This window comes from Phacochoerus africanus, chromosome 3, assembly GCF_016906955.1.
Source record: "Phacochoerus africanus isolate WHEZ1 chromosome 3, ROS_Pafr_v1, whole genome shotgun sequence".
Lineage (NCBI taxonomy): Eukaryota > Metazoa > Chordata > Mammalia > Artiodactyla > Suidae > Phacochoerus > Phacochoerus africanus.
In genome coordinates, this window is record NC_062546.1 from 203,306,543 (window position 1) to 203,333,070 (window position 26,528).

The window sequence follows — 26,528 nt, forward strand, 5'->3', positions numbered from 1 at the left end:
GGAAGCTGCCTCTTCAATCCAGAAAAGGGACAACCTCAGTAGATCACCTTCTGCATCACACTCATGGACCCGGACTTTTGAAAGGAACGTCCCAACCACAAGGCCAGCAATCAGGCATTCGTTTCATTCCCGGAAGCTCACGAGCAGAATGGTCCAGGGACAGGCCGTTTCCTTAGAGCTTGTTGCTCTGGCGACCAACTCGGTGCAATGGTACCCATCCCCAGGGTACACACAGTTCCCGGGAGGGTGGGCCATGCCTGAGGACCTGAGGGGAAACCCATCTGGAACCACGTGGCCACAGGGAGGTAGAAGCACTGTCCACTGTAAGACATGCCACAGCTGTCCCATCTCCACTGCCATCATCCTACTTACATTGCTGACCAAGGGCGAGGTGTCCTAAAAACACAGCATTAGACACAAAAAAAATGTGCTTGGTTTCGTATTTCTGCATTTGGCACATTAATGACACTAACTCTCCAAAATCCTTTATTTAACAGAATTGGAACAAACGGTGGCAACCTAATACACAAACTCAAGTGTGCTAAATGCAAGACACACAGGGAGCCTTGCTTCTCTCTGGCAGCTCTGGGCAAAGCTGCAGAATGCCTCCCTGTGTCCTGGCTGAATGGCAAGTCTGAGCTTCTGCTCAGACCAGGGCTGCCAGGGTCTGAGGTCTCCTTCTGCCAGGACACCTGTGCCCAGCTCAGCATTGCTGTCACCTTTGCCCCCAGACCCACACAGTGCCTGAGAAGTCTGGGACAGGTGAATCCTGGAGAGCCCTGACGACCCTGCAAGATCCTTCCTCCTGCCTGTAGGTCCCTCCCTGCACCCACCAGGGGCTGGTCCATAAATATTACTCCTTCAGGAAGCAGGGCTAGCGGCCTAGCTGGGCTGGTTATCCCTGCTGTTCACTGCAAGCCATCCTCTGGAGGAGGGTGGCAGAACCAAGAGACCCAGGAACCTGCCTCGACACACTTGGACCCCAGGGAGGAGGGACTAGAGCATGAGAAGGCAGGGTCCACCCTGCAGACCCCAAACTGGCCATTGGTCACCAAGGTCTCCAGACACTATGGGCCATGCGCGCAGCAGTCAGACTGCCCAGGGCTACCGGCACCAACTCTGGCCCCTCAACAGTTGCCCGGCTCAGTTCAGCCTCTGGGGCCTCCTCCAGGTCGGAGGACTGGTCGTCCCCGGAGCCCTGCGGGCTGGGCAGTGGGGACCCCAGGGCACCTCCCACTGGCCAGGTGCTCCGCCCGTGGGCTCCCGGTGGCCCGGACAGGGCGTCCCCCAGCAGGTCCCTGAAGCTGCTGCTCTCGCGCAGCGGCATGGACTCCAGCAGGTGGTTCAGGAGCTCGGCGGCGACGGTGGCGTCGATTGCCTGGCACGTGGACACGAACGTGTGCACCTCGTGCATGCACTGGATGTAGCCGGCGGCGAAGCGCTCGCTTGCTTCCGCCTGCAGCTGCTCACGCTCTACGTTCGAGGATGGAAGGGGAGAGAGCCGCGCCGGGCCCCGTGAGCTGCCACTGCCGTGGCCCGGCCCACCCGGACGGCGGCTCACCCAGGAGAGGTGGGGAGCGCGCACCCCGTCTCAGGCCGGGAAGCCCTGGGTCCGGGGCAGGGGCAGGGGCAGGCCAGGCGACCGCGCTCCCCGCCTCCGCCCACGCGCCCTGCCGCCACTCACCGCGCGCCCGGCCCCGCAGCGCGCCCTGCACGCGCCGCACGGTGAGCTCCAGCACCTCTGCGTTCTCCAGCTTGGCCTGCACCTGCGCGGGCGGGAGGGCCCGGTGGGGGAGGGGCGGTGAGGCCCGGCCCGCCCGCGACCCCCGCCCGCCCGCAGCCCTCGGGCGCCCGCCCGTCTCACCTCGGCGCCCGCCAGCAGCAGCCGCAGCTCCTGCAGGCTCTCGTTGATCCGCGCGCGCCGCTTCTTCTCCACCAGAGGCTTCCGGGCCTGCGGGGAGCGAGCAACTGAGCCCCGGCGCTGCACCGCTCCCCGCCCGCCCGCTCGCCCACGCGCGGCTACAGCCAGCACCTTGCGGTCCCCCCTCGCCTCGCAGCCGTCCTCATCCTCCCGACCCGCACGGTCCCGGCCGGGCGCCAGCAGCGGAGCCATTACCCACACCGACCAGACCGCGGAGAGCGCTAGAAGCCCCCCGCGCTGCCCGCAGCTCAGCGGCCGGGAGCCGCCCTCCCGGCCTCCTCGCGTCTGACGCCGCGTCCTTACGCCGGCGGTCGCGCCCGCCCCTTTTATAGCGCCTTATTTGCATCTCAATGCGCCGATTGGCCGCCCGGGCCAATGAGAGAGGCGCGCTTTGTCTGGCCCCGCCGCCGGGTCGCGCGGCAGCTGGCAGGGCGTGGCCTGCGGGCGCGGTGGGGGTGGGGAGCCCAGCCCCGCCTCTGGGCGAACCCGGCGCTGAGGGGCACCCGAGGGGGCGACGCCCCGGGGCGCTGGAGCCCGAGGTGCGCTAGGTTGCCTTCCTACCCTGAGCAAGGTCCGCCGGTGGGCGGTGTGTGCGAGTAGGAGCTCATCCACCCATCGTTCATTCACTCATTCCTTCACGCTTGACTTTGTTGACCGAGGGCGCAACAGGAGAGGAATCCCATGCGGGCGCCACCGCACGGGCCGCCGTCTACCGACCTGGAGAGAGGTCTACGGGTCCGGCTGGGGTGGCTGCGGAGTTCCGGGGAGGTGAGGGCCCCCAGGGCAGCAGGGGTGGGAGCGGGCCCGAGGCCACCTTGCGTTTCTTGCGGACTTAAGCTTTGCCATCTTCTGCCTGCTCGGGGAGCCTCCGCCGGCCCCGCCCGCACTGCCCTATCTTTAGGCTCTCCTTCTCTGGTGATCCCCCCTGCCGACCACCTTTTCTAGTTCCTGTCACCGCCAACCCTTCCCTGGTCCCCAACCCAAGCTCGCCCTTCCCTAGTTCCTACCCTCTCTGCACCCCCTTCCCTGACCCCCGCCCTCCCTCCCCTCCCAGCCTTCCCTGGTCCTCACCCCACTGCACGTCTTTCCCTGGTCCCCCCTCCTGCTCCTTCGCCCTGGCCCCCATCCCCAACTCTTGTCCCCTTCGTCCCCCTCCTTTCCCCCTTGGGCTCCCTTCCCCCCTCCTCTGCCCCCGCCCCGTTCCCGCCCCGCCGGGCTGGCCGAGGCTGCCGTCTGGTCGCCGTAACTTGATGCCTGTGACAGTTGGCAGCTGCAGCCCCTTCAGCGGAGAAAAGCGGCGGCCCAGCCAAGAGCGACAGGTGTTGGCCGCGCCTTTGTCTCGGCCCGCTTTGTCCCTCGAGCGGGGGCGGGCGGTGGGTGCGCCTGTGGCCGCCAGACGACCGCCACCCCCAGGCCGGCCGCCCATCTGCTGGCCCGGCCTCCCCGAGGGTGGGGTGCGTGGTGGGTGGGGCCGCGCCCTGTGGGTCCCTGCCTGGCCGCTGCTGGGTCTCGCCACCTCCCAGCAGAGCCAGAATACCAATTTGCCTTCTAGCCGCCAGGCCTTTGCACACACGGATCCTTGCACCTGGAACAGGCTGGGGCCCCCCTTGGAGGCCTCAGCTTCCCTAGCCTTCTACCTGCCCTGCCCTTGCTCAGCCCTCTGCTTCTCTCCCGGGCCTGGGATCGTCAGGGTCTGCTCTTCGCCCCTCCAGGGGATAAGTGTCCCTGGGGGGGGGTAGGTGCTCACCGAGGACCCCTTATTTTCCCTGAGCAGGAACCTGGCCTAGCAGAAGCGCTGGGTGGGTGGGAAGGTGAGATGTCCCAAGCCAACCCGGCAGGCAGCAGGGCAAAGAAAATTCCAGAGACTGAAGTGTGGTTGGGTGGTAGGACTAGGCCACAGACTGGAAAAGTCGAGCAGAGACAGCCAGGTGAGAACGGGCAGAAGGGGCTCCCAGGTAGTTACAGAGGTCAGTTTGCGGTCTGAAGATGGATCTGGAGTCCCCGTCGTGGTGCGGTGGAAAACAATCTGACTAATATCTGTGAGGACACAGGTTCGATTCCTGGCCTCGCTCTGTGGGTTAAGGATCCGGTGTTGGCCTGAGCTGTGGGGTAGGTCGCAGGCAGGCCGGGAGTTACAGCTCCAATTTGACTCCTAGCCTGGGAATCTCCATATGCCATGGGTGCAGCCCTAAAAAGATAAAATAAATAAATACATGAAGATGGATCTGACAGCTATTCAGGTGACTATTTTACCTCAGACTCCCCACCAGAGGGACCTCCACAGGGAGGGCGAGTTTGGTCAGGTGCTTGATGGTTCTCGAAGTCACCTCACTAACCTCATAACTACCTGGGGGCCCCTTCTGCCAATTCTCACCTGGCTGTCTCTGCTTTTCTTTCCTTTTCTCTCTTTCTTTCTTTCTTCCTTTCTCTCCCTCCCTCTCTTTCTCTCTCTCTTTCTTTTTGTTTTGCCTTTTAGGGCCACACATGTGGCATATGCGGTTCCCAGGCTAAGGGTCAAATAGGAGCTGCAGGTGCCGGCCTCCACCACAGCCACAGCAATGCCTGATCCGAGCCGCGTCTGCAACCTACACCACAGCTCACGGCAACGCCGGATCCTTAACCCACTGAGTGAGGGAAAGGGTCAAACTCATGTCCCCATGGACACTGGTTGGGTTTGTTACTGCTGAGCCACGACGGGAACTCCCTGTCTCTGCTTTTCTGTGTGCAGGGCCCTGAGACGTCCCTAGTGCTGTGTTGCTCCCCCAGGTATGAACCCACTCGTTTCAATCGCCCCCTGTTGTCCTGTGTCCCCCACAAGCCCAAAGCTTGGCTCTCTTCCTCCCCTCCTCCCCAGCCTGGTCAGAGGCCCAAATGCCCTTCCCCCTGTACTCCTGGGTGAGGCTGGCAGAATGAGGAGGGGCTTGGGTGGTAGATGCCGAGAGAGCCAATAGCTGGCCTGTGACTTGACTTGTCTGGACCATTTAGACATCACCCCAGGGAAGGAGAGCCACCCACCCTTCACCCCCCAAGGAACTGCAATGAAAGTTCCACTACTTTGGGAGTTCCCTAGTGGTCTAGTGGGTTAAGCATCTGGTATTATCACTGCTGTGGCTTGGTTTGATCCCTGGCCTGGGAACTTCCTCATGCTGCTGATGAGGCAAAAAAAAAAAAAAAAAAGTTTCCACTACTTTGAGAAACTCAGATATGGAAAAATAAATTCAGTGATATTTCTTGTATTCTGATTCATACCCTTCCCACTACTGATTATATTGTTTGAACACGATCAAACAAGTATTTTAGAATGCTGTGTTGAAAGGCAAGTTCATATTGGTACAGGATGCTTGGAACCCTAGGGAGGCCCTCTGGGGAAGGTTGTCTTTTCCTGATTGGATGGGGAGCTGAATGTAGAAGGTGGAGGATGAATGATAAAGGCAAGTGGTGCAGGCAAAAAATGAAAGGCAATAGGAACTCCGGGAAAACCCAAAAGCCGCCCAAGAAGAGAAATGTAGTCTTAGCACTTACTTGACCCAGGAGCCAATTCTTTTACAGTCCCAGTGATATAACACATAGGGCTTCGACATTTAGAATCAATTTAAAAAAGGCAAGGAAGGCTTCATAATGGTTACAGACTATAAAGTTGACTTTATAAAAACAAAAGGACGGGTTACAGTTGTTGGGAGAAGGGAGGAGGCCGAACGAAGGGCTAGGGGTCTCAAAAGCCTTGTCCACATGGCGTGAGGGATCGAGGAATACTGTCTGGAGTTGAAGGCAGGAGAAAATAAGTGCTGGGATGTGCCTCCGTCTGACCAATACCTTGGGGAATAAAAGCTTAGACTAGAAGTTGCCCAAGGTCTCATCTTTGAAGTCGGCCTCAGTTTCCTTAGTGGGCCCACTGGCTGGGCTGTTAGGCCTTTTCCTCCTGGAAGCCTGGGCACTTCATCTGGAAGCCACCAAGCCCTTTCTCCCTCCTTTGCACGGCCTCCCCTAGCAGACCACTTCCTGCCATTTGTCCCTTGCACTGATCCCACCTTCAAAGGTTGCTTGAGCACAGACTTCCTGAGCATTTGGGCTCTTTGATCCCCTCACATCCAAAAGCAGAGGCCAGCAGAGGCTGGGTAGGGCTGCCGTGTCCACAGGGGGACCAGTTCACGGCAGGAGTGGCAGGCCATAAATTCCCAGGGAACAAAGGCGGTGGCCAGCCTATGGATGTCCAGGCTCCTTGTGGGCAATCAGCCCCAGGCTTGGAGAAACTGCCTTTGGTTTGGAAATAAAGGGGAAGGGCGGCTCTGGGGTTATATTGGAAATAAAGATGCAGTTAGGAGCCCCTGAAGGCACGCAGAAGTTCAGTGAAAGAGCCATATATGGCCATTTAGGGAGTTTGCAGACTGGGGACCTGGCCTTTTGTGTGCCCAGCCTCCCCACCCCCAATCACCACTTAGACTTATTCGCTTTTTTTTTTTTTTTGGTCTTTTGTCTTTTTAGGGCCATACCCCCTGCATATGGAGATTCCCAGGCTAGGGGTCTAATTGGAGCTGTAGCTGCCAGCCTACACCACAGCCACAGCAACGCCAGATCCGAGCCATGCCTGCGACCTACACCACAGCTCATGGCAACGCCAGATCCTTAACCTACTGAGTGAGGTCAGGGATCAAACCTGAGTCCTCACGGTTCCTAGTCGGAGATTTGTTTCCACTGCGCCACGGCGGGAACTCCTATTTACTTTTTATTTTATTTTTTTGTCTTTTTGGGGCCTTACCCATGCCATGTGGAAGTTCCCAGGCTAGGTGTCAAATCAGAGCTGCAGCCTACACCACAGCCACAGCAATGTGGGAGAGCCGTGTCTGCCACCTACACCACAGCTCACGGTAACGCCAGATCCTTAACCCACTGAGGTCGGGGGTGGAACCGGAGTCCTCATGGATACTAGTCGGGTTCGTTTCCACTGAGCCACGACGGGAATTCCACCACTTGGATTTAGGGGGCCAGGCCAGGAGGCTGAGTCAAGCCTCCCTCCTGCTCAGGGAGCTTCTGGAAGATTGGGCACTAGGTCCGGGATCCGCTCATCGCCCTGCTCCAGTTCCACCGCAGCCCTGGGGCGAAAAGTGGGAGGAAGGGGAGGATCGGGCCTCCGCTGTTTGGACCAGGCCCCGCATGGTTTCACACAGGGCAAGGAAGGATGGGGCCTGGGTGGAGGAGGCTGGGCCTGCTGCCTGCCTCACCTTTCTGGCCCTGGGTCCTTCAGCCCTCTGCCCTTAACCCTGTGGCCAGCATGCAGGAGCCAGCCCAGGTGGGACAGACTACGTGGGCAGGGTGGGAACAGGATGGAGGAGGTGCCTGGGGTCACCTCTGGGTGGACAGGAGCACCGGCGGCTGTGCTGCGTGGCCCCATGCCCCATCTGGGAGTGGAAACCTCGGGGAGGGGGGGGACTGACTCTCAATGTTCCATCAGCCTCATTCCATCTGCATTCACTGAGGTGGGGGCGGCCTGTCGGTCACACAGACGGCAAGGGGCCAGTGAGAGGCCGAGGGGGGCCTTCGCAACAGAAGAGTCCCTACCCCAGAATTTCCAGGGTTTTATTTGTTTTTTGTTTGTTTGTTTGTTTTTTGTCTTTTTGCTATTTCTTGGGCTGCTCCTGCGGCATATGGAGGTTCCCAGGCTAGGGGTCTAATCGGAGCTGTGGCCGCCAGCCTACGCCAGAGCCACAGCAACGTGGGATCCGAGCCGCGTCTGCCACCTACACCACAGCTCACGGCAACGCCGGATCGTTAACCCACTGAGCAAGGGCAGGGATCGAACCCGCAACCTCATGGTTCCTAGTCGGATTTGTTAACCACTGAACCACGACGGGAACTCCTATTTGTTTATTTATACATGAAAGCTTTTTTTTTTTTTTTTCTTTTTACGGCAACATCAGATTTGAGCCCCATCTGCGACCTAAGCTGCAGCTCGTGGCAATGCTGGATCCTTAACCCACTGATGAAGACCAGGGATCAAACCAGCATTCTCATGGATACGACGCTGGGTTCTTAACCCACTGAGCCACAATGGGAACTCCCTCTAGAATTATTATTTTTTTTCCTTTTTAGGGCGGCATATGGACGTTCCCGGCTAGCTGCCGGAGTGACACCACATCACAGCCGCAGCAATGTGGGATCCGGGCCACGTCTGTGAGCTGCACCACAGCTCACAGCAACCCTGGATCCTTAACCTACGAGAGAGGCCAGGGATAGTACCCGCATCCTCATGGATACTAGTCGGGTTCGTTACTGCTGGGCCACAACAGGAACCTCCCCCCTCTCGGATTCTTTTAAAAAAACAATCCTTTGATAATCTTTGATCTTTCTTCAGCCTTTTCTCTGGGCCATGTTAAAAATACACACAAACAATAAAAATATACTTGCTTTATTTACCAATTTTCTAAAAGGCAAAAAGGTCATAAAAAGACACAAGCAGTCCAACAAACACATTGCACTGGGTGAAGAAAGTTCGGTTTGCGCGTGAACAAACCACTTGTCCGGCAAGGCCCAACATGTCATGACACAGACTCTGAGAGCTTATTTACACCTCTTTTGAGGAATATATTAAAAAGAAGGCTCAGTTTCAAATTGAGAAGTTTCTATAACACCCGCGTAAGCACACGTACGAAAGAAAACGTAAGACGATGCGTGGCGCCATGTAAACAATTTCACCAAATGCTCCTATCGTCAACTTCTCAGCACACGGTTGAAGCTACACAGTTAACAACGGGCAGGTGTGTGTGAAGAGTGAGATATTGCCAATGGGGAACATTCGTGACAGTAGAGAATGTTTTGGCAGTTTTGTGTTTAGGGGACATCAATGCAGCCTTGGCTATCAGCGAATCCCTTAATGATCTGACTTGAGAGGCAGGAACGTTAGTAGCACCTCATCTCCACACAAACGCACAGGCTACCCCTCGTCTGGGGCCTCTGAAGGTGATGTTACTTTGTAAATGAAAAAAAGAAAATCTTTCTGTGTCGAGTTTATGAAAAATAGGATTGATATTCAGGCATAAAATGGTTTGGCCCACAAAACCCAAGTGGATTACAAGGAGACTTCACCTCCTCCAGCAGATGCTTCACCACCAAAGAACCAGGCAAGGGCTGCTTCTGCGTACGTTTCTACAGACTCCGTCCAATCCTAAATCGATTGTCTGGCCACTGGTACCTGCTCATTCACTCTGGGGACCAAGATAACGTTGTTCCAAACAACCTTTGGGATTAATGACGCACTGTGAGGTTTCGCAAAAGGTGGGCAGTCTGGTCTCGCTCTTCCCCCGGGGTCCCATTCACCCGAAAGTGCCAGTGACACTAGTGGATGTCCCCGCACAGACCGGAAGCTGCACCAATGAGGTCAGGCTCGTGAGAAGCATGAGGGTCAGGGTCCCAGCTCAGGGTGCGGTGGGAGTGGGGACCTCGCAGCAATCTGGGGGATGTAGATGCAACCCCTAGGTCCGCTGGGAGAAAGCGCTGGCTTGGCTGGGCCAGGGCTGATGTCTGGGAGGTGCCAACCAAAGGAAAGACATGAGTGGGTTCAAGGGTGGCCATCAGAGCCTGGTTTAGACGGAAGTCCCGATAAGGGGATGACTGACAACACACTGCTGTCTACACATTGGCGATCCCGTCTGCAAAGGACCCAGGCGTGACGGCGCAATAGACAGAAGGGTCCATGTATTTCTGCTGATGTGTATTTCTATGGCAGAGTCGGTCACACAAACCATGAGGCTTCTTTAGTCCAGAGTGAGCATTTCAACTTTGTTCACCCCAAACGTAAGCTACATCAGGTTGAAATATTTGCCACTACCACACTTGAAGCTGAAGCTGCTGGCTTGCCAAACTATGCTTCACACCATTTATTTTTATTATTATATTATTATTATTATTATTATTATTTTGGCCTTCCATTGGCAGCTTACGGAAGTTCCCAGGCCAGGGATCAAACTCGTGCCGCAGCAGCAACCCCAGGCATGGCAGTGACAATGCTGCTGGTCCTTAACCTGCTGTGCCACAAGGGAACTCCCAGCTTCACTTAAAGCAAAACGTTTCCATTTAATGCAAAACATTTTCAAAGAAAATTAGGAGAGGCTGTGGTCTCCACTTGGTATGTTTTAAAAACATCTAGTCTGACTAAATAATTTAGAGAAAAAGCCACCCCCTCTCCCAGAGGACAGAATTTGATCTGATCCAAACACAGCCTGGGGAAGCTCTTGGGAGCCCTGGCCCTCAGCTCAAAGTCACCCCTGGCTTCTCAGCTGTAGGTCACAGCCTAGCCTGGCATGACGCCTCGGGACAACTCACCAGAAGCCAGCGGGCCCTGGTGCCCTGGGAAGAGGCCTCAGCGCCCTCTCAGGACCCCTGGGATCACTCAGGGCCTGCGCTTCTGCAGACAGTCAGTCTTTCTCAAGTTAGACAATAAGGAAACTCTCTCCCCCCGGTCCCCTAAAACTCCGTATTTGTATTTTATTTCTTTTTTATGTATCTTTGGGCCTCACCCGCGGCACGTAGAAGTTCCCCGGCCAGGGCTCAAGTGGGCACCACGGTTGTGACCTGTGCCACAGCAGTGACAAGACTGTGCCACGGCGGGAACACCTCCACGTTTATATCTTCAATATAGAAAAAGCTTTCCAACTCCACCACAGTTCTAAATCACCCCTTCAAAAAATGATGGTTTTTTTCCTAAAACAAAAAAAGCCATGTAGTTACATCCGTCCACTTCTTTGGAACAAACGTGAAGACCGCTCTGCGCGCAGCGCCGCCGGGGGCCGGTCGGGGCTCTCGGGAGGGGCGCTACGTCTGCTCCCGGTTTCTGTGACTCAGGGGGGGTCCGCTTCCCTCCTCCTCGGTGTCCGCCACTTCGCTGAGCCCCGGAGCAGGGAGGTGTTCCTCAGATGGCACGCCAATGCCGCCTTTCCCCTCGTTTCCACAGTAAACACATTCCTTAAAAGAAAAAATGTAAACCAGTGACAAAAACAAGAGCTTTGGCACGGAAAAGTCATTCCGTCTGAGTGAGGCTGCAGGAGGATCGGGAGCCTCCGAGATGCCCATGGGCCCTGGGACCCCGCCTGCCTGCAAAGGACGCTGGAGCTGTTCCCGGGGGGTCCCCGATCGCAGCTCCCTGGGCCCTTGTCTTCGCCCGGAGAGGGGCTGACATCCGCCAGAGGCTCAGGCTCCAGCCCAGCTCCTCCTCTTCCTGCTGTGGGCGGGGCCCGGAGGCATCACCTATCTTCTCTAACCCCACTTTTCTAATCTGTAAAATGGGACAACAGCGACCGCCTCATTTGTTCATTCCCCAGCTAGGATGAAGCACCTGTAGTGTTCCAAGCACGTCCTCAGCACTGAGGCTCCGCAGTGAGCAGAGAAAAATCCGAGTCCCTGGGAGGTGATCCCCCAGCTCGGGGAGGGATGAGAAGCCGAATGAGAGGTGCTCCCGGCACATTAAAGGATGGAACGTGGCACCGAGGACATCGGTAATTTTACACCGGATGCACAGAAGAGGCTACAGAGAGGGTGACTGTGGTGGTTTTAAAAATATGCCTGCAGGAGTTTCCTGGTGGCTCAGCAAGTTAAGGATCCGGCGTTGTCATTGCAGCGGCTTGGGTTCTATCTCTGGCCTGGGAACTTCCACAGGCCTCAGGCTCAGATAAAAAAATAAAATAAATTAAATTAAATACACCCATAAATTCTTTCGTACCCCTTCCTCAAAAGGTGGAGGACTAGGAGTTCTAGTCGTGGCACTCCAGAAAGGAATCCGACTAGGAACCATGAGGTTGCAGATTTGATCCTTGGCTTCGCTCAGTGGGTTAAAGATACGGTGTTGCCATGAGCAGTGGTGTAGGTCCCAGATGCGGCCCGGACCTGGTGTTGCTGTGGCTGTGGTATAGGCTGGTGGTTACAGCTCTGATTCAACCCTTAGCCTGGGAATCTCCATATGCCTCGGGTGCAGCCCTAAAAAGACGAAAGAAAGAAAGAAAGAAAGAAAGAAAGAAAGAAAGAAAGAAAGAAAGAAAGAAAGAAAGAAGAAGAAAGAAAGAAAGAAGAAAGAAAGAAGGAAGGAAGGAAGAAGGAAGGAAGGAGAATAGAAATAAAGAAATAAGAAAGAAGAAGAAAGAAAGCATCCTACAGCTCCGCACGACCCCGCACATCCAAGCCGACGCACGACCCTCCCCTCCCCCCCCCCTAAAGAAAGCACGACCAAGAAAAAGACGAAAAAGAAGAAAGAAAGGAAGAAGGGGTGGAGGACTGGACTCAGTGACTGGCCTCTAACAAAGAGGATGTGACAGAGGTGACCTATGGGTCAAAACGGACACCGCAGCTCCTCGCTCTCTCTGGGGAAGCTGGCACCATGCCTGGAAGACACCTGGGCAGCCCCAGGGAGAGATCCACGTGGCAAGGAAACGGGGCCTCCTGCCAACAGCCAGCACAAGGCGACAGGTGCGCCAGGGAGCTGCCTTGGGGTGGCACGAGCCCCGACACGTACTTTGCCTTCACCCCGGGAGACCCACCCTGCTAGGCTGCTCTTCGATTCCCGAACCAACGAAGCCAATACTACACATGATCGTCATTTGGGGCACCACACTTGGGGGTTCCCTGCTACGGAGCAACAGACAAGTGACTCAGGAGCATGTGAAAGAGACCTGCCCGAGTGAGCCAGGCGGCCACCCGAGGAGGGGATTCAGAGCAGAGGACGGGGCAGGCACGGAGGCCCCGAGACAGAAGGGGAACAGCCTGAAGCGTGAGGGAACAGGCAAGAGGCCCCGCAGCTGGAGCAGCGGGAGCAGTTTCTTCTGAGATGAGGCTCAGAGCTGAGGGGTGACATGATCTCACGGGAGCGGACAAGGGGGACAGACTGCAGCTGGGCGGCTGCTGTGACAATCCGGTGGCATCGTGGGTGGGCCGGTGGTGGTGCCAGAACCCTGGGAAGTGGCTGGTCTCGACCCACCTGGAAGGTCAAGCCAATATGAGCTGCTGGGGGTCGGGAGGGGGTGCGAGAGGAGACGAGCCCAGGGGAGAGGCTGAGGTTTGTGGCCTGAGCAGAAGGGGGTTGGGCGAGGAGTCGGTGGGCAGGTTTTCTCCGAGCGCACCCAGGTCTGCAGACAAGTCCACAGAGGTGGGTCTTAGGGGGTCTCAGCACGTAGTCGCGACTTCCTATCCGAAAGCAAGAGCAGACTGTTGGAGGGAGTGGAGACAGATGTGTAAACCCTGAGCCTGGGGTGTGGTGTGGACCAGAGAAGAGCAAGGAGACCAGGAGGCGGAGCAGACCGCCGGGGAGCGAGGGGCGGGGCCGGGGAGCAAGGGGCGGGGCCGGAGAGCAAGGGGCGGGGCCTGGGAGCAAGGGGCGGGGCCGGAGAGCAAGGGGCGGGGCCGGGGAGGGCGGGGCCCATCCTTCCCTGAGGCGCCAACTGCCGGTTAGGGTGGAAATGGCAGTGCGTTCAGCTGCTGGACTGTGGCAAGAGCAGCTCCCAGGGCAGGGGCCTCAGGGGGAGTCGGGGGGAGCCCGGGGTGCACAGACACCTCTGGAACCCCACCTCCACCCCGCGGAAGGAACACAGGCAGGCAGGGCAGCCTGGTGAAAGCGGGAGGGTGGGAACTGCTGTGCCCATCATTCCGCCATGGGCTACGTGGGTGTTGGGGGGTTATGATAGAAAAGGTGTTTTGGTTTTTATTTTTAACTGGAAACAGAATGGAAAGAAAAAAATTTAAATTTCAGGGAGTTCCCGTCGTGGCGCTGTGGTTAAGGAATCCGACTAGGGACCACGAGGTTGTGGGTTTGACCCCTGGCCTTGCTCAGTGGGTTAAGAATCCGGCGTTGCGTGAGCTGTGGTGTGGGTCCCAGGCGCGGCTCGGATCCTGCGTTGCTGTGGCTCTGGCGTAGGCCGGTGGCTACAGCTCCGATTTGACCCCTGGCCTGGGAACATCCATAGGCCACTCCAGCAGCCCTAGAAAAGGCAAAAAGACAAAAAAAAAAAGTTAAATTTCAGTATGTGATTGAGATTAGATATTTAGGAGACCTTTTTGGAACCGATGTTGAAAGGCCATTGGAAGACAGTTCTTTGGAGGAGACCTAACCGTGTCATGGTCTGTCTCCTTTTTTTTTTTCCTAATGAGCTTTTTCTTTGAGGGGGGGGTCTCTTTAGGGCCATGCCCACGGCACATGGAAGTTTCCAGGCTAAGAGTTGAATAGGAGGTACAGGTGCAGCTGCCGGCCTACCCCACAGCCACAGCCAACACTGCATCCGAGCCGCAACTGCGATTTACACCACAGCTCACAGCAACATCGGATCATTAAGATGTTCGGGTTCGATCCACTGAGTAAGGCCAGGGATCGAACCCGAAACCTCATGGTCCCTAGTCCGCTTCATTAACCGCTGAGCCACGAGGGGAACTCTCCTAATGAACTTCTAAAGTCTGACACTTTCCAAACAGCTGCAAAGCTGGTACGGAGCGAGCTCATCACAGTGCTTGCTTACCGGCACGTCGAGGGCGGCGGGCAGGCCGCCTGACCGCATCCACGGGTGGACGTCCTGCAGCTCCTGTCTCTGCCCGTCCGTGAACCTGGGCTGGAGCCCTCGCAGCGCCCTCAGCTTCTCCCTGTCCTCCCGCAGAACTGTGTCCACGTTTCTTCGCAAAACATTGAGAAATAGGTGAGCTTCAGGACGCTGCCTTTCTACCAACACTTCCAGTGTTAATTGTGGGACCTTAGATGCTTCTGTTTAACGTAAATTTCCTTCCCATTTAAAACAAAGTACCCTACTGGAGGCAACAGTCTCCTTAGAGAGGCAAATTCTGATTTCAGTTTTACTTTAATCAGCCAGGAGAGCTGGGTGTCTGTGGACGCTTGGTTCTGCAGGGGGTGCTTAGCCTGGAGGTTCCTGCAGAAACGCCACCTGCTCACCCCGGTGTACCTCACAGCGGCCCCATAGCCCAGGGGCCTGGCTGTTCTGAACCTCAGGGTTAATCAGCCCTGCCTTCCTTCCTCCCCCCAGGACCCTCCCCCCCACCGAGGGGGGGCGCTCTGCAGGGGCAGCGACCAGGAGGGTCTCCGGTTCCTCAGGGCCATCAGAGCCGAGGGGCAGACCCCGGTCCCTGGAGGGCAGCCGGCAGCCTTGGGCTGGTCACCCACCTCGACTCTTGGTTTCCGCATCTCTAAGAGAGACAGACAGACAGACACCCCCCCACACACACACACACTATTGACCCCAAAGCGTTATTGGCAACAGAGTAAAAGAGACAACGTTGGCACAAATGTTTTGTAAACATCAAGTGTGATGCCCTGGAGGTCCCTGGAGCCTGTCTACTCAGCGGCGGTAGCGGGTTAGTCCGCAGGGCTCCAGCTGCACCGTCCACACCGCAGGGCTCCGTGCAGCCAGTGGAATCGTCTCGGGGGCCCAGCTTCTCTGTCTAGGCACCTGACTCGGCCTGAGAAAAGGCTCCCTGAGGGACGTCCTGTCAGGTTTGGGGGACCCCGGCCGAGCCCTCCCGCATCCCGAGCAGGAGGTGAGCGGTTACCGGGCCGGCATCTGGTAGGTCATCATGACACGGTCGTCGGCGTCGGCCGCCAGCAGCCAGACGGGCTCCTGCAGGACGCACTTGACGAAGCGCTCATTTTCGGCCCTGTCCGCCTTCACTTTCGCTTTGTGGTTTTTCTCTGAAGAGTCGATGCTTCCAAAATATTTGCTGCTGTGACCTGTGTCGCTGCTGCCTTTAAAAACGCAAAACGGGGCGGGTCAAAACCTTTATACAACTCAACAGCAAGAAAATCAGCCACCCAACTGAAAAATGGGCAAAGACCTGACATTTCTCCAAGGAAGATATACAGATGGCCAACAGGCACGTGAAAAAATGCTCAACATCACTGATTGCTAGAGAAAAGCAAATCAAAACTACCAGAAGGTACCAACTTGCACCTGTCAGAATGGCCGACGTTAACAAGTCCACAAATAACAAACGCTAGAGAGGGTGTGGAGACAAGGGAACCTGCCTAGACTGTTGGTGGGAATGTACATTGGCACAATCGCTATGGAAAACCGTACGGAGGCACCTTAGAAAACTACATACAGAACTACCATATGACCCAGCAACCCCGCTCCTGGGCATATATCCAGAGAAAAGTTTTCTTGAAAAAGACACATGCAGTTATGTTCACTGCAGCACTATTCACAATAGCCAAGACATGGAAACAACCTAAATGTCCATCAACAGATGACTGGATTCAGAAGATGTGGTACATATACAATGGACTACTACTCAGCCATAAAAAAGAACAAAATAATGCCATTTGCAGCAACATGGATGGAACTAGAGACTCTCATACTGAGTGAAGTAAGTCAGAAAAAGAAAGACAGATACCATATAATATCACTTATATCTGGAGTCTAACTTATGGCACCAATGAACCTTTCCACAGAAAAGAAACTCATGGACTGGGAGAATAGACTTGTGGTTGCCAAGGGGGAGGAGGAGGAAGTGGGATGGACTGGGAATCTGGGGTTAACAGATGCAAACGATTGCCTTTGGAGTGGATAAGCAAAGAGATCCTGCTGTACAGCCCTGGGAACTACATCTAGTCCCTTGTGATGGAGCAGGATCATGTGAGGAAAAGAATGTTTACATGTATGTGTGACTGGGTCACCTTGCTGTACAGTAGAAAGTTGACAGAACCCTGTAAACCAGCTATAATGGGAAAAATAAAAACCATAAAAAAAAAACCAAAAACCCTTTAAGGTGGAGTCACGCCTGGCCTCCTGCACGCATGTGTGAAGGAGCAGTGGCTTCAAGGAGCCGAGGCGCCTGGTTTGACTAGTTGCGTGTGCTGGTGGGTTTTCCCTTCTCTTTCCAGCTCTCAGATGTCTGGATTATTTATTTTCTTCTTTTTTTTTCTTTGTAGGGCCACACCTGCGGCTTATGGAAGTTCCCAGGCTAGGGGTCGAATGGGATCTGCAGCTGTGACTTGCAGCACAGCCACAGCAACACCGGATCCTCAACCCACTGAGCGAGGCCCGGGATGGAAGCCACATCCTCATGGATGCTAGCCAGTCAGGTTCTTCACGCAATGAGCCCCAACAAGAACGCCCCTTCTTTGTTTTGCTTCCCTCCCTCCCTCCCTTCCTTCTTTCCTCCCCTCCTCTTTCCTCCACTCCCAAGGCACATGGAAGTTCCCAGGTGGGGCACGGAACCTGCTCCAGAGCTGCGACCTACACCACAGCTGCAGGGCTGGGGCTCAACCTGGTGTCTCCACAGACACAAGCCGGGTCATTGAACCACTGCGCCCCAGCAGGAACTTGGGCCATTTAAAAATGGGGTATCATGATGCCAACAAGGCGATTGTCTCTGGGGGAGGCCCTGAGGCATCCAGGCAGGGCCACCCCTTAGAAGCCGTGGTCCTCTTTCCTGAGCTCACCACCTCCCGACTCGGCCAGACCACAGGGGAGCCAGCTGGCGGGCAGAGGTGGCTGGTCTGCAGAGGGGCCCCACTTGCTTCGGGGAAGCGGGAGAATTACGGTTTGGGGAGGGTGCATGATTTTCCTGCCTGGGCGGCTCCAGGTCACAGGTGACTGGTCCTGGTGTAAAGCACATGGGTACACAGTAGGGTCTCCCCAGGGGGCTAACTCGGGGAGTTGGACCACTACCAGCCCTTCCAGCACACCCGTGGAGCCAGAGGGACAGTCCAACCAGGGCCACCTGGGGTGCGGGGCCTGATGACCTCGGAAGGGACAGATAAGAGGGACTTGGGACCGGCTGCGGCCCGCCACTGGCACTGGCAGAGGCAGAAGGAGCTCTGCCTGCCCGTCTGAGCTGCTGTGGGCTCTGCAGAGCCGCCTGGGTGGCTGGGTCCCCTGGGGACCCAGGCCGCGCCTGATCCGAGCCCAAAGCACCGCCTGCGGCTCGGGTGCAGCTGGTTCCCTGCAGGGTGGACAGTCAAGGACACCAGTCCGTCGTGTGCGAGCCTTCCAAACGCACCTGAAACACGCACCCCAGCACTCAGATGCTCCCAGCGCCACCGACATACCTGTCCCACTGGGGGATGCGTCGCAGCCCTGTGAGCCTGAGCCCAGGGAACAGGAGGTGGCGGAGGCCCCGCTTCCAGAGAGCGCCGAGCCTGCGGCAGAGCAGACGTCCTCGCGCAGCAGGAGGTGGAGCAGGTCGCTGGACGCTGAGAGGGCGTCGCTGTTCTGGGCGTCGGCTGGCTCCTCGCCCTTTGGGGACAGGGAGGAGACACCGGATCATGCATCGTGCTCAGAGTGAGGCCTGTCTGCACAAACACCCGGGACACAGTGAGGGCGCCTCTCCTTAGACCGCCACCCCTTCCTTCGCGTGTCACCTGCACAGGCCCCATGGTTACTAGGCCTACAGTGAGGATCTCAGCGGCGGACGGGACACCACCCATCGCATTCAATCCAGGAGAGCCCCGCTAAAGACGGCAGCTCTCAGATCCCTGGGGAAAAGCTTCCGCTCCCCCAGGGCAGACACGGAAGCAGAAAACGCCTCTACAGGACCCCAAGGGTGCCCCTCACAGTGGCTCCTGCGCCCCCAGGGTGGGGACGGTGCTGGGCGCACCCCGACCCTCCCATCCTTGGACCCCAGGCCCAGGAGTCAGGAGGCAGAGCTGCTGGGAGAGCCACCCTGGGTTCCCCTGTCGTTTCCCCGGGGCACAGGCTGGGGACACCCACGCGGCTCCCCCACCGCAGGGCGCCCATGGATGCACCCCCTCAGCTGACGCCGTCCCACGCCTGAGTGCTCAGAACACAGAAGGGTCTAACTGGAACTCATTACCATCTCATGAACCAGGAGAGAGGACGCGGAGGTGACCCCAAGGCCTGGGGGCATGGGGACCCGGCCCTGGTTCTAAGCTCCCTCCTGGCCCTGCTCCTTCGCCATGGGCGCCGGCTCCGCTCCAAGGGGCCTGCATTCTGGACTTCACCCTGACTGTGCTTTATCCTTGAAGGATTCATTCAAAACCCCGAGGCCATGACAAGTCCCCACGTGCCCTGTGGTCCCTGGACCCTGCAGCGACCGACAGACGGCCACCCTTCCTTCAGACCCTGGGACGCCAGGAGCTCCCTGGCCGACGCTGATGGGGCCTGTTACCCGGAAAACCTTCCTCTCCAGCGCACCTATTGACGGCAAAGTTGCAGTGGCTCGGGAGTGACCTCAGTGTGGGGACCACCCACGTCTGAGGCCAGGGCGTGGGCGTGCCCTGCCCATGGTGCCCGCGTCTGCTGCCTGCCTGCCTTAGAGAAGGGGCATCAGGAGATTCTTACGGTCGTCAGTGCCTTCGGCTGCCGGTCCCAGGCCGAGCCAGGCTTGCAGTCTGGCCCCGCACCTGCCACCCCCGCGGCCGAGGCGCTGCCCTCGGGGGTCTCCTCCAGCTGCAGCAGGTTGAGCTGCAGGGGCGAGCTTCCGCGGGACTGGAAGAGCGGCGGGGAGGTCCTGCCTGCGGGCCCAGCGGCTGATGGCAGGGTGGCCGGGGTGGCTACACGTGACGCTGGTGGCCCACGCTCTGCCCGAGGACATGCATGTGGCTGTTTGGGGGATGAGGTCTGACCAGGGAACTCAGACTGTGAGGCAGGAGTCACCTGGGATGGAAAGCTAGGCTGGCCGGGGAAGAAGGTCTGGGGCAGGTTCGAGGCCACTGAAGAGAAGGGGTAGCTGGGGACCACCAGCGCCAGGACTGGGGCCAAGGGGCCGGTGAATGCCGGGGGCTGGACCGCAAACTCGTGCTGGGTGTCCACGGGCACCGCGAAGCCGGCGTGGGGTGCTGCTGCCACGGTTCCTGGGACTGGAAACACGGGCAGGGAGTAAGCTGGCACCGGGGCAGGGAAGGGCATTGAGGGACAGCTGGACTGGGACGTGTCCGATGGTGACCAGGCTGTGGCATTCAGACCCAGCAGCGGGGGCCTCTGGGGCACCGGCCCCCCAGACCCAGTGCTTCCCGAGGAGTCACGAGGCTTGACCCGTTTGGACTTCAGTTTTCTGTTCTTCCCGGTTTTTTTCCAAGATGAGTCCAGTCCGGAGGTATTTCTTAGCCCAGGAGCAGCTAAAATAACGGGAAAACAGGGAGCGTTAAAGGTGACATTGGGTTGTGTTCCTCGCGACATCAACTGTCAGAGATCTGCGGAATCTCAGAAACCTGAAGCACAAGACCCATGTTCCCAAACGCCACCCCGGGGCCACCATCCACCTGGTCGCCCGGATCCTCAGGTGAGAAAAATCAGGGCAAAACGTCAGGTCTTCACAGAACTGGGTTCAATCAACTCAAAGGACTATGCTCAGTTGCAAGGTCACATTGCTCGTGTTCTTCTGATATTCAAGTGCCCTTTCTTGGTGTTCCCGTTGTGGCTCAGGAGTTAACGAATCCGACTAGGAACCCTGAGGTTGTGGGTTTGATCCCTGGCCTCGCTGAGTGGGTTAAGGATCCGGTGTTGCCGTGAGAGCTGTGGTGTAGATGGCAGACGCGGCTTGGATCCGGCATTGCTGTGGCTGTGGTGTAGGCCAGGGGCTACAGCTCCGATGAGACCCCTAGTCTGGGAACCTCCATATGCCTCGGGTACAGCCCTAGAAAATACAAAAAGATAAATAAAATAAAATGCCCTTTCTTTTACGAAGTAATGGTGACAAGTGGTGTTCAAAGGTTTTATTCGTCCAAAACAGTAGGAAAGCTGGCAAGTTGATGCTGTTCCCCGTTAGAGGTCTGTGAAATCTTAAAGGCAGAACCGAACTTTATCGCTATTCCTTAAAAAGAGATGTTTCCTGTCTCACCTGCCAAATAAGCCTGCGATGCCACCCCATGAGGTCAAAGGGTCAAAGGGACACTAGCCCTTGGAACTGGTGCTTCCTCTCTGATGACAAGTGCTGCCAGAGAGGCCTTCTTCAGGACATTGGGGGGACTCCACTGGTGACATGAGGGACTCTGGGCATGTCCCCCCACCTCCCTGGGCCTTGGGGCGGGATGGGCAACGGCCCGGTTCCCAGAAGCCTCAGTTCTCCCTCTCTGTCATAGAGGGTAAATCTGGCCTCTTTGCAGCAGGTATGTGGGGACGTCCCCTGCCAGCTCGCCACACGCAGCCAGCCCAAGGCAAACTGCTAAGTGGGTGGAGGTTTTGTGATTCGCCCTGTCTGGTGTTCTTCCCACAGGAAATCTGTCCCCTGTTGGGACTAGCAGCTAAAGCACTGGGCTCCTGGGATAGCACACCAGGGTCCGGGCAGGGCTGCTGTGGACAGCTGTGCAGTCTGGGCACTGCACAAACTGCTGGGCCAAGGGGCCGGAGGGGGCTGGACTCCTGCAGCAAGCTGTGGCCATGGTTGGGGGGTGTACCTTTTCCCAATTTCCACTGAGGTCCCCCATGTGACCCTGGCAGTGACCCTGAACCTAGTGAGGAAGGGGAAAGGAGAGAGGAAGATACAATCCTTAAGGAGGGTGTCGGCCTCTCACTTCTGAGACACTGGTTTCGGCGTGTCTGCCCAGGGACATGGGGGGAGCTGGGTCCCGTGGTGCATGTTTCCCGGGCTCACCAGCTCTTAGCTTGGATCCCTGTGTCGGGCCTGGGAGCCCTGGAAGGATGTGGCATCTCCCATCTGCTCCGCTCTGTCTGTGGGGCCCCAGAAGGTGGCTGGGGGTTGGGAGTCAGGCCCCAGGACCAGGAAAGAGCCAGAAGCTATGCCACTCCATCCCTTGGCCTTGAGCACCTGGGGGCTCTCAGCCTAAAGGGCAGCTTCAGGCACTCCAGGCCAGTCTGGCTTTGGAGTTGGCAGCCCAGCTCCAAGGCCAGCCCGCCGGAGGGTATGTGTTCTGGGGACAAGGGTGCTGGTCCCTCCTGCAGCGTCCTCTGGAGCGTCCTCCTTCCGTGGAGCCCGATGCCAAGGACTCCGTCTGTACCGCGCTGCTCCTCTGTGGGTCGAGCAAGCCCACCTGGGTCTCCCCGGGTCGCGTCTGGGTGGGAAGCGGGGGTAGGGTCTCCTGCTCCTTCGAGGCCCCCAGGTAAGAGCTGTGTGACATGGCAGCACTGCGGTGCCCCCGCCCTGCCTCCCCCTGCCCCGGGGCGGGGGCTAGGCTGGGACTGTCACTGCTATTTATAGCACTGTGCCCTCGGCACACAGGTGACATCCTTGAGAGTGTCACCTGCATCACGGGTCAAGTTCCAAGAGCTACCTAACAAACTCACGTGTCCCCAACGGGGGATGTTTCACCCTCTGAAAGCAGGACTGGACTTAGTACTGCTAAGAATAAAGTTAAAGACGCACGTTTCTTTCCGGCGGTACTACTTTACCTCTTTCACTCGGCTGCACCCTGGACCTTTCTTGTAAGTAATGGTGGCAGGGAGACTGGAAAATATTGAGTTTCCTTATTTCTTTGAACTTCAGCAGGAAGCTCTGCTCCTCCTTCTGGGTGTGGGCAGCCAGCACTTCCTTGGTGAGGCCCAGCTTCCTGAAGGGCTCGGGGTCCTGGCCGAAGCTGCAGGGCAGGGCAGGGCCCGCCAGGCAATCCAGAGACTCAGGCCCACTTGTGGCATCTTCCACCGTCTCTGTAACAAGACACAGAGCTCTCACCTGCAAGGGCCCCTCCATCTTACTCCTGAAAAAGCCCACACCGCGCCTATGAAAAACAGAAATCATTCACACGCAAGATCCCCTCACGACGCCCATGGCCCGGGGATGAAACGCACCACGTGTTTGTTCAGCTTTCTAGGAAATTTAACACCAAAGGCCAAAGGCAGACAAAGCAGAAAGCCCCATCGCCTGGGGCTCCACAGTCAGTCTTCTAAATGTGGGGTCCCTTGGGGTCTCGGCTCTGACACTGAAGGCGCTCCAAGCTGCCTTTCGCTTTGGGAGCACAACAGGCTAAGGCTGGTGCCCGGCCCGATCCTGGTTCAGGACCACAGGGCTTGCCCGTGAGGCGAGTGGCGCCGTGGGTGCAGACCGGATGGGGCAGGTGGGCCCTGCCGGCCACCCTTAAGGGCTGGATCCTGACCCTCGGAGGCGCGCCCCCGTCATGCCCCTCTTCCAAGCAAAGACCAACTGCAGGACTTGTCATCCTCCCGCAAGTCTGGAGGACAACTCAGCGTGTCGCCCTTGGCAGTCCTGATGCTGCCGCCTGTCTGGCTCCTGTCCTCAAACCCGGGAGGGCAAGGCTGGGCGGCAGAAAGGCTCGTGACCCCCACCCCGGGAAGCGGGGAGTCCCAGGCTCCCTGCCCAGTCCTGGGAGGCTCCTCTGTATCCGCCCCTGAGCAGACACCTGTCACGGGTGGAGCCAGGGCGCAGCAGGGGTCGGGACAGATGTGGCCTCCCCGGCCTGCACTGCATGTGTCTGATTCCCTGGACCCCCTTATTGGGCTGCTCTGCACTTGGGCAGACTTAGAGAATCCGAGGCCGGCAGTCCGGACTTGTCCCTTCCTCTGTTCAAATCAGATTGCTCTCAGCAGCAGCCAGGAAGCAAGCGGCGTACCGAGCTCAGGCTGTGGCTTCTTGTCGCCCACGTGAACGATGGTGCTGCTGTAGCTGCACTGGCTGGTCAGGGACACAACGCTCTCCGCCTTGCCGGGCAGCGTCAGGGAGGTCAAGTGCGTGCTAACGTCCGCGCGGCTGTTCATCTTAGAGGCCGATGCTGTCTCTTTACAAGAGAAAACAGAAGCAGACGTGACAAGGCCATAAGCACCACCTGCTGGGGTAGGAAGCGCCCAGGCCTAGGCTGGACCCAGGGCCCAGGGGCGGCGTGCCCACACAGCCTGGCAGGTGAGGCTGTGTCCTCGGGGGTTCCTTCAGGGGCACGGAGGACAGGAGGGAATTCTGAAATGGGGACAAGTACACGCGGACATCGGAGTCCTGGGAGGAGGCAGGCGGCTGGGCAGCTGCGGGCTCTGGGTCAGGCGCCCCCAGGCCTGTGAGGAGGCCACCGGCTGCCAGGAGCCGGTCCGAGGAGGGGCGGCTCTCCCCCCCTGAGGCCTGGGACAGACCCCACCAGAGCAGAGCTGTCCAATTGCCTGTGCTGTCGGCAGACCCTCCTGATCCTGATGCGGCACACGGTTCGAGGGGCTGAGGTTGAACCTGAGTCCCGGGGCCGCGGACACTCAGAGGCCCGTCCTCCTCTGAGATGTCATGGAGACCGGCCGGCCCAAGAGTGACACCCCGGGAGGCCGCAGACCTCCGGCAGCCCCAGGGCCCTGTCCTCAAAGTCCAGGATCACCTCTGCCTCCGGCTTGCAGGAAAGTTTTGAGCCCCTTTGGTCACTTAACAACCAGCCCACGCGCCCACCCTGTGCCTCTGAAGCCGCTCCGATTTCCTGCGAGAGGAAGAAGGGGGCTCCAGGCCTTCACATGCCCGGATCCCACCAGACGGGACCCGAACTGTGGCACGGTTAGCAGCGCAAACAAACACACACCTGCGGAATGCGGCCCCGGGCTGGCCGTGGCCTTGCGCTTGTCGCTGGCCTTGGGCGTGGGGAGGTGTGCGGGGAACTCGCACTTCCTCTTCAGGGTGGCGGCCTCGCTGCAGCTCTCCAGGTACCTGCGGAGGGCGGAAGGGCTTCATGTAACCGAGAACCGGGGAGCCTGAGCTGCTGCGCGGGGAGGGGGCCGGGAGGGCCGCACCTGATGACTCCGTCCAGGCAGCTGATCTGCTGGTAGGAGCCGGCGGGCGGGTTCTTGCAGGCCAGCTCCTCGGGCAGGCTGGCCCCCGAGCTGTCTTTTTCCGCAGCTGGGACAGTGCTCACGTGCGCCAGGGAGCTGCTCTGTGTCGCTGGAGGAGTGACAAGATTGCTCTTTCAGCGAATACTCGTTGCCCCCAGAGTACCCTCCAGGTTATAAAGCTTTTTTTTTTTTTTCCTTTTTAGAGCTGTACCCGCTGCATATGGAGGTTCACAGGCTAGGGGTCTAATTGGAGCTACAGCTGCCAGCCTACACCACAGCCACAGCAAGGCAGGATCTGAGCCACATCTGCAGCCTACACCATAGCTCACAACAATGCCAGATCCTTAACCCACTGAGCGAGGCTAGGGATCGAACCCACAACCTCATGGCTCCTAGTTGGATTCATTGCTGCTGCACCATGATGGGAGCTCCTATAAAGCATTTTTAATTCTACCCAAAGAGAAGGCTGGGGGCTCAGAATAAACTTCACGGCCATGGAAACCCAGGGACAGGCTGGAGTCCGCGCTGCCTGCTGGGCCGTCCGCGGGGGAGCCGCTCTTTGAGGCCACCCCTGCCTGGCCACCGCCAGGGTCAAGGACTCAGCAGTGGAAAGGCCAGTTCTTACTTGAATGCCTGAAACTTTGGGGCCAAAAGGCCCACAGGCGCTCTGGGCTCAATCGATACTCCCTGCCTGGGGGTGGGGCTGGGGGGCGGTGGGTCCAGCAGGACTCTGAGGTAACACAGCTGCCCCGATGGTTCCCTCCTTGCCCCCACGCCACCTGCAGCTCCCCTGCGGGGCCCTCAAGGCAGAGCCCTGTCCTGCTCCCCATTATTCCCAAACCCCCAGCCCAGAGTGGAGCACATCGAAGTGCCTGGAAGCTGAGGCTATTGGCCTCCTGGAGGCTTCCTGGAGGCACAGGGCCCAGGCGCAGCAGGCGGGTGTGAGGTTGCTGGTGCTGAGCCAGTCAGGCTCCGGGTGGAGGGAGCCGAGGATGTGTTGGGGCTGGACGGCCTGCAGGGCAGCTGGGCGGCCCCCGAGGCAAGCATGTGCTCTTGTGATCGACTCGGGCAGAGCAGACACGGGGGCCCCCCGGGGGCAGGGGGCTGCCTGGAAAGGGGCTGCCGTGTGGAGGGAAGGCTGAGCCCTATGCTCATGGAGGTACAGGCCCTGCACCAGAGTTAAAGTCTTGGCCCCACTCTGAAGTCTCAGTGAGAAATGGTGGCTTGGCCTTCTCTGGGGGCTCAGCAGGCTAAGGATCTGGCACTGGCACTGCAGGGGTGCCAGGGGGCGGCTGCTGTGGCGTGGGTTCGATCCCTGGCCTGGGGTCCTCCGTGTGCCGGGGGGGCGGGGGAGGAACGGTGGATTCCGTGTTACCTGCAGCAGACTGGCTCTCTTGTTGTCCAGATGCACCAGGGTAATGGCTCTCGCTTTTGACCTTGTTATCATTTTTACAAATTTCCTTGAAGAAAAACAACGAACACACTCGTCAGCCCAGGGGACCCTGTGCCCCGCAGCGCGGGGAGCAGAGCCGAATTAAGCCCAGCCACAGAGAGGCAGGTCCTGAGCGGGACCTGAGAGGCAGCGCTGGAGGAAGCGGGTTTTACCATCCTGAGGAAAAGCCAGGACTCAAGGCACTGGCTCGCTGCACTCTCTTCTTTCTAACCCTGATCTTATCGCTGAAGCTTCACTTTTGCTCGGTTTGCCTGCTTTAAATAATTTGCACTCAAACTTTTGGCCACAGTGTGCGGCTGCTCCCACCCCTTTTCAGGTTGCAAAGTCCCGAGCGAGGAGGGAGCGGAGTGCAGCGGCCAGAGACGCTGAGGTCGGGGAGGCCCGGCCCCGGGGGAGCTGCGTGTAAAGCAAGGTCTGTGCCACAGCAGATGGACAGAGGGACAGAGCGGGAGAGAGGGGGACAGCAGGGCAGAGGGGGACAGAGGGACAAAAGGACAGAGGGGGCAGAGAAACAGAA

General features: G+C 58.0%; 2 protein-coding genes across 4 annotated transcripts in view; both read right to left on the minus strand.

Moving 5' to 3' along the window:
* Nucleotides 1-463: 463 nt before the first annotated feature.
* On the minus strand, nt 464-2,215 carry HES6 (hes family bHLH transcription factor 6). Of its 2 annotated transcripts, none has more exons than XM_047773929.1 (4): nt 2,033-2,215; nt 1,865-1,951; nt 1,685-1,766; nt 464-1,473 (listed from the first exon to the last, which is right to left on the minus strand). In XM_047773929.1, exons 1-4 carry the CDS (start codon nt 2,111-2,113, stop codon nt 1,049-1,051), a joined length of 675 nt encoding a protein of 224 aa, XP_047629885.1. In that variant the 5' UTR covers nt 2,114-2,215; the 3' UTR covers nt 464-1,048. The 2 variants fall into 2 exon arrangements, with proteins under 2 accessions (XP_047629885.1, XP_047629887.1); XM_047773931.1 differs by having other exon boundaries at nt 1,345-1,473; nt 1,725-1,766; nt 2,033-2,213.
* Nucleotides 2,216-9,889: 7,674 nt separating this feature from the next.
* Nucleotides 9,890-26,528, minus strand: part of PER2 (period circadian regulator 2) — a 42,324-nt gene continuing 25,685 nt past the window's right edge. For both annotated transcript variants that reach the window (XM_047773932.1, XM_047773933.1), the window contains 10 exons: nt 25,934-26,018; nt 24,520-24,667; nt 24,312-24,436; nt 23,379-23,543; nt 22,204-22,458; nt 19,198-19,973; nt 17,946-18,132; nt 15,446-15,638; nt 14,407-14,557; nt 9,890-10,876 (listed from right to left, as the gene is read on the minus strand). In XM_047773932.1, the coding sequence (XP_047629888.1) occupies nt 10,727-10,876; nt 14,407-14,557; nt 15,446-15,638; nt 17,946-18,132; nt 19,198-19,973; nt 22,204-22,458; nt 23,379-23,543; nt 24,312-24,436; nt 24,520-24,667; nt 25,934-26,018 (2,235 nt within the window). In that variant the 3' untranslated portion in view covers nt 9,890-10,726. The remainder of the gene's footprint in view (nt 10,877-14,406; nt 14,558-15,445; nt 15,639-17,945; nt 18,133-19,197; nt 19,974-22,203; nt 22,459-23,378; nt 23,544-24,311; nt 24,437-24,519; nt 24,668-25,933; nt 26,019-26,528) is intronic.